General features: G+C 53.7%; 1 protein-coding gene across 1 annotated transcript in view; it reads left to right on the top strand.

Moving 5' to 3' along the window:
• Positions 1-7,057, top strand: part of NCR2 (natural cytotoxicity triggering receptor 2) — a 35,502-nt gene that overhangs the window by 7,907 nt on the left and 20,538 nt on the right. The window contains 4 exon segments of the mRNA XM_010863254.1: positions 2,236-2,335; positions 4,904-5,065; positions 5,068-5,111; positions 5,541-5,652. Of these exon segments, the coding sequence (XP_010861556.1) occupies positions 2,236-2,335; positions 4,904-5,065; positions 5,068-5,111; positions 5,541-5,652 (418 nt within the window).

The raw sequence follows: 7,057 nt of genomic DNA, 5'->3' as shown, positions 1-7,057 counted from the left end.
GGGGAGAAAGAGGCTGGGACATGGGAGCGGATGCCCACCTGGAGTGGTCCAGCGAGGGTGGGTCTGCGCTGCAACACAGTGGATTCCAGGCTGGGAGCTGTCTTCTCCGAGCGCAGAACAGTCTTTGCTCAGGAAGGATCACAGTGAACAGGGAGGGTCGAGAGTAGATGTGGGTGAGTGGGTGTCACTCCAGGGCCCTGGACTGCGTTAGTGGGGCCATCAGAAACCTTCACTGCTGCTGTCCCCAAAGTGTTCTTCCAGCCCTGGGGAGTGAGAAGGAATTTCTCCAAGTGAAGCACAGACACTGCCTGGTCCTACTCCTTTCCCAAGCCTGCCCCGCCTCTCTAGGTGCCAGTCATTCTTTTAAGAGACTGACTCCAGCTCAACAGATGTCGTATTGAATGAGTGAATGCGAGATGAGTGTGCATCTGTGTGAGTGTGGCAACGTTTAGACAAGAGACCTGAGAGTTTGGAGGTAGAGGATCTTGGTGGCTTATGAGAAGCCAAGAAGTAGCCAGAGATGGGCAGAGCCTCAGGGTGTTCAAATCAGGATCAAATAGATTGGAAACCTCGAATAGATTGGAAACCTCACCTCTGTGCCTGCCGCCTCGCCCCCTTATCATCTTTCCCAGCAGAGCCGTCACCATCTCCTTCTGCCCCTGCCCTCTGTGCCCAAGCCAAACCCACCCACCTACCCAACGGCCAGAGCACAGGCCACGATGTGGCCACACAGCAAGTTGACCAGGTGTCCGGGGGCAGCCAAGCCAGAGGAGACAGAGCTTTGGATCCATGGAGAGAAGAGGGAGAAGAAGCTGGCAGGGCCCAGGCTGAGGTGATCGCTGCCTTGGGTACTCCCCAAGTCCAGGCCCTGGGACTCGTGAAACTGGAGCCTAATTCTGTACCTGATCCACCCGAACCACTGCCAAGGAGCCATGGGCTCACGCCGCCAGGACGTGGAGCAATACCTACAGTTCCTCTGACTCGTGGGGAATTACCTGCTCTGAGCCCAAGTCTGGGGGAAGCTGACACCCCAAGAGAGTCAGAGGCTTCCAAGGGACCAGGAAGGGACCAGAGCCCGTTGGTCATGGAGACAGGAATGACCCTGCCAAGAGGGGTGGTGGCAGAGAGGCTGGGCTGGAGTGAGAGCAGAGAGCCAGTGGGGCCAGAGGTACAAACAGACCAGTTGGGGTACTAGATCTGCCTATTGCAGAAGACCCTAGATCTGCAATAGACAGAAGGGGAGGGGCACTACCCAGAGGTGCCTGCCGAGAATCTCCCGGAAGTAGCCACGTGACTGAAGACAGACCTCACGTCCCTCACGTGTGAAACCAGCACTCACGGAAGTCCTGTCACTCCTGACACGTATTAACAGCCATCTCCCAGCATCATCATACATGAAGTTTAACCCCTCCTTCTCCCCTGCCAACCCAGCTCTGAGATGAGACCTGGGACCCCATTCAGACCTCTACGCCCACCCCCAGTCTCCCCCTTCCTGAATCAGAGGCCACACAGTCACCTGTCCAGCCCTTCCCAGACCCTTCCCTTCCAATGAGACCCCCAGACCTACCTGTGCTCAGAGACACTGACGGGGATTGGCCTGGATATCACCAGAACAGTAAATGCGACTGATGACAACACAGAGAAGGCGATGACCACCCAGGGTCCCCAGGAGAGTGGCCAGACCCCAAAGTCCTAAGAGGAAGAGGGGGAGGGGCAAGAGCCAGCCCCTCAGGGTCCTTCAGGCTAGAGCTGACTGGGGCCCCAGGGGAAGGAGCCTCCCCAGAGCTGGTGGGAAGAGAGAGACGGGGCTGGGGAGAGAGCCTGACGCTGAGCTCGTCGCAATGGAGGGGAGAGCCAGGAGCTCCTGTGGAGGCAGACAGCACAGGCACTCGTCCCCAAGGCCCCGCTCCTTCTGATCCTCAGACCCGGGGCCAAAACAGCCTGCAGGAGACCCTAGACCCCAGGACTCACCCAGGCCTCCTTGCTCACACGGGGTGGCCAGCTCCAGGCAGGGTGAGCTTGTGTCTGAGTCACTGTGTGGATCCCCAGTGGGCCTCCGGTGCAGCTTCTAGCTGTTGAGTCAGGACACCCAAAGATGCTAGTGTCAGCCTGTGTCTGGGGACTGGGGACCCAACTGCCCACAGTCAGTGTGGGAGGGAGCAGGGAGCTGCTGGGATCTGGGGTGACGGAGGCTGGCAAAGGGCCTGAGTGGCCTTATGTCCCTGGACACCCCAGGAAGGTCCCATCCCTCAGCAAAGAGCTCACCTCGGCAAACCTGCAGGAGGATTTTCTTGCACGGAATGGTGCCACCTTTGGAGTCCTTGGCTTCACCCTGGTAAGTTCCTGAATCCTCCTCTTTCAGCCCAGCCATGGTGACATTAGTGAAGCCAGAGCCAGGGTCATCCCAGATTGCATAGTGAGAGTATTTGACCCATTTCGTGGGCTTGGAAGTATAGACTAACTGAAGGCATTTCGATCCTTTTTCTTACACCAGATGGGTGGCCCTGCCAGTGTTCACAGTGGCCAGACAAGGGGAATATTGCGTGGGAAGGAGCGGCTACACACCCTGACACACGATGACCCTCCTTTATATCAGCCAGGTCCCCCTTCCTCCCCTCAGGAGGGTGCCTCCCCGTGTGGCGTGTCATTAGGTTCCTGGAGGGGGCGCTACTACTCCTGTGCCATGGAATTCTGTCTCCCGTCCCGTCTGTGGGCCCGACTTCAGCTGAGAGTCAGGTGCGGTCGGAAGTCAGGGGGCCTGGTCTGGTTCCATCCGTCCCTCACTGTCCGACTTTCAGCAGGTCACTGGTGTTTCTGGGCAGACCTGTGTGAGAGAAAAGCAACACTTCCATCGCAAACCTATTGCGGGGACAGGAAAACGCTTCGGAAAGTAGCACTGTGTGAGAGGGCTGGCGCTGCTCCTTGGTTTCTCCTCGCTCTGAAGCTCCATCCTGCTTTCCCACCTGTGGATCCATGGGCCCTCACAGGCCAAGTTCCTAACGTGTGCATCTTTTGTCTGTCCCTTTGCTCTTATCCTCGGTCTCAGCTCATTCCTACTGCAAGGAGGAGGCCACTGCACAGAGGAGGAGCGGGAGTCAGGGGAGAGGCGGGGGAGGCAAAGCAGTGGACTTAGAGCCAAGTTCCCTTGATAGGTTCCAATTCCCAGGTCAGTCATTAACTGTACAGGGTTCCCGGCACAGGTGTTAGGCTGCAGAGCCCCTAGTGGCCACAACTGAAATTACACGTCCATAAAGCACAAGCCGGTGGGTGGGTGCGTACTTGGTCTGGTCAGTGCTATCTTGACTCTTTACGACCCTATGGACTGCAGCCTGCTGGCTCCTCTGGGCATGAGATTTTTCAAGAATACTGGAGTGGGTTGCCATTACCTTCTCTGGGGATCTTCCCCACCCAGGGATCGAACCCGAGGCTCCTGAATCTCCCGCATAGGCAGGTGGATTCTTTACCTCTGAGCCACCTGGGAAGCACAGGCCAGGGTCCTAATAAATCTCAAACTCTCCGTCTCTCTTCCCTCTTTCTCTTTCTTTGTAAATTTTATTTTCAAAGACATTTTATTTATTTGGCTGCACTGGGCTTTAGTTGCAGCATCTGAGATCTAGTTCCCGGACCAGGCCCCTTGCGTTGGGAGCACAGAGTCTTAACCACTGGACCACCAAGGAAGTTCCTAAATTGCATCTTTTTATAATTAAATCCTAGGGAATTCCCTGGTGGTCCAGTGGTTAGGACTCTGCACTTTTACGCCAAGGATCCAGTTTCAATCCCTGGTCTGGGAACTAAGATCCCACAAGCCGTGCAGCATGGTCAAAATAATTAATTAATTAGGATAAATAAATCTTAAAAGTGCTAACACTTGCTAAAGGAAAAGATATTAGGGTCTTTATGTATCAGTTACACCAATGTTTCTCTGGTGTCCACAGGTAGACAGGTGAGGGTGCAGAGATGACGCCAAGTCCCCCAGCTCCTGTGTTCCCTTCCCTCCTTATCTGTGACCACTGATCCTTGTTCCCCACAGCCCCACTGAGGACTCCTGATCTCTTTACTCTCAGCTTCCCTCTCCTGCTCCTTTGCCAGGGGCCCTCCCTGTACTTCCTTGCTGGAATTCAATCTCTGCCTCCTCTCTCCTGTCCCCTTCAGCACCCATAAAACCTTCTTGACCCACAAGACAGGCCTTCCCTGACCAGCCATGAAGATTCTGACCACCCTGGAGGTCTGTGGAGCTAACAGCTCCTGCTCAGTCCCCTGAGGGCCTGTGGAGGCTGTTACCTGCCTTCAGCATGACTCACCCCAGAGAGGAGGGTAGAACCAGGAGCCCGCAGGGTGCAGAGAGAGGAAGAAGAGAAAGAGGGCACAGCCCATCACCTGACCAGTTTCCTCCTGGCCTCCTCAGCTCCTCCCCCAGGGGCAGATCATGGTGGGGAAGGGGCAGGTGGGTACAGAGGAGAGGAGCAGCCTCTACAGAGGCTGGGGGCTGCGTGCTAAGCGGGCTTCAGCCTCTAGGTTCAGAGCCACGGTTGCGGCCAAGGGGCCCCCCTTCCCTCTGCCCTCAGGATCTGACCCCCCACGTCTCCCTCTCCCCAGGCCAGCCCTTATCTCTTTCATTCTGTCCATCTCAGAGGCGCTAAAAGAGCCAAGTAGAATCCAGCCCAGCTTCCAGTTCCCCAGAGACCCCACGTGTTGCCTCCCGCTAGCACGCTGGAGAAGGGCCATGTGGCCCGGAGACCACCCCCCACCCCCAGCCCCGCAATTGCTGCTGCGCTGCTCTTCCCAGGAGAGGAGGGAGCAGGGAACTAGGGGAGGAGAGGAGAGAATGCAGAGCAGGGGGCTGGATGGGCAGGGGGCTGTGGGTAGGCCACGTGGCCCTAACCAGTGGCCTTTTCTTCACCAGTGGGACCTCTCAAAGGGTCAGCACCTTCAAAAAGTATCAGGGCAGGCCCTCTTGGTGAGGTGCCAGTACCCACACAAGGCCAGGCCCTATGAGACGAAGGGCTAGTGTAAGGTGTCCAAGCTCTTGTGCACCAGGCTGGTCACTAGCTCTGTGCCCAGGGCTCTTGGTTCTCCATCTGGGACAACCCGAGCTCCGGCTTCTTGTCAATGTGGAGCCCTATACCAAGGTCACAAGTACCAAGGCCACAGATGCTGAGCCCTGCATCATCTCCAGAACTGACTGAGCCCCATGGCAACTGTTGCTATGAGCCCCCCTGATCTAAACTGGCCAGTGTATTAGGTAAAAATGCCTACCCTGGTACTCACCCTATAGGACCCTAATCAACCACCTAATGCTTACCCTATGGCAGGAATTTTCTTTTTCTATAAAAATTGGCTACTAACCCACAAAAAGCATCCGCGCTCCCTTGAGCCGACCCAATGTTCTAACAGCATCCAGTCTGCTCTCCCTGGTCTGTCAGGAGGTCAACCCGCTGTGCTTGCAGCACCCTCATTATCTCTGCTCTCTGTTCTTGGTAAACTCACTCCTTGCTGAAATACTCTGTGTCTGGAAATTCTTTCCCAACCTGTGCACACAGACCACCAGTCACCATGACTGGTCTGAGGGAGGAAGACTCGGGCCACTACTGGTATCGCATCTACCATGCTTCCGGCCGCTCTGTCTCCAAGTCCGTGCAGTTCTATCCGGGGGTATCACTAAGTGAGCCCCTTCCCTGGGATCCCCTCGCTCCCTTTTGGTTTCTCCTGATTACCGCGGCATGGAAGCCAGGCTGCCCTCCCCTAGCCGGGTCAACTGGGGACGTTGTAGGGAACACGTGCCCTGGGGACTCTCATGTGTGCACGCGCGCACGCACACACACACACACACACACACACACACACACTTCACACACTGTCCCCATGGTTTACAAGCCTTCTCAAAGATGCTCAAACAGAGCCAAACACTCATCTTTATGCAATTCACAGTTTTTACCACTTTGGCAAAGACCCTGTTCAGTTGTGCTGATGGCTTTTTTCATAGCAAGACTTTCTCGATGAAGGAAGCAGTGCATTGCATTACACTGTGGCCCAAAGCTCCTTAATCTGAATGTTGATTCCAGGATGTTTTCCTGTTAACAGCAGCCACAGCCATCAGATCATACTCCCACATAAAACTTAAACCCCAAACCACTTGTCAGCAATGTAACTCTTCATAGTTTTATAAAGGTCAGGGTTAGTTGTGTTTTAGGCAATGAAGCTTAAAGTAAATATAAAAGAATTCCTTCATATCATTGTGTTCAAGTTGCACCTGTAGTGAAAGAAGAGATATGTTGGCAATATGTATGCCTTTTCCAAGTTACTCCAAAAACACTGTGCTAGGTTTATTTATTTTCAGAGTTGGTCTTCTATAACAGCCAATTCCTGAATACATGGAACTAAAGATCAATGGAGAGTGATGCTTAAGCTCCCTTCTTTGCCATGGATTAACCCAGTATTGTGGACCAAACTTGTCTGTTTCAGTCTTTCAGTCATGTTTAGCAACTGCAGACAGATTTTTAGTCTTAGCAACAGAAAGTGTTACTTCACAAGAAGCTCACAAAACACTAGAATTTATGTGTTCAAGAGCTTTTTAATTCAATATGCTTTTTTAAAAATAAGTATGTTTTGAACTTGTGTTTTTATTCTTTGCATGTCTTACATGCCACTTGTTTTATGATATATTTGCTTTATTCAGTTCCGTTCAGTGCTCAGTCGTGTCCGACTCTTTGCGACCCCATGAACCACAGCACGCCAGGCCTCCCTGTCCATCACCAACTCCCGGAATCTACCCAAACCCATGTCCATTGAATCAATGATGCCATCCAACCATCTCATCCTCTGTCATCCCCTTCTCCTCCTGCCCTCAATCTTTCCCAGCATCAGGGTCTTTTCAAATGAGTCAGCTCTTCGCATCACGTGGCCAAACTATTGGAGTTTCAGCTTCAACATCAGTCCTTCCAATGAACACCCAGGACTGATCTCCTTTAGGATGGACTGGTTGGATCTCCTTGCAGTCCAAGGGACTCTCAAGAGTCTTCTCCAACACCACAGTTCAAAAGCATCAGTTCTTCAGCTC

Source organism: Bison bison, unplaced genomic scaffold, assembly GCF_000754665.1.
Source record: "Bison bison bison isolate TAMUID 2011002044 unplaced genomic scaffold, Bison_UMD1.0 scf7180017864487, whole genome shotgun sequence".
NCBI lineage: Eukaryota > Metazoa > Chordata > Mammalia > Artiodactyla > Bovidae > Bison > Bison bison.
The sequence above is the reverse complement of the archived record's forward strand: the minus strand, read 5'-3'. Positions and strand labels throughout refer to the sequence as shown.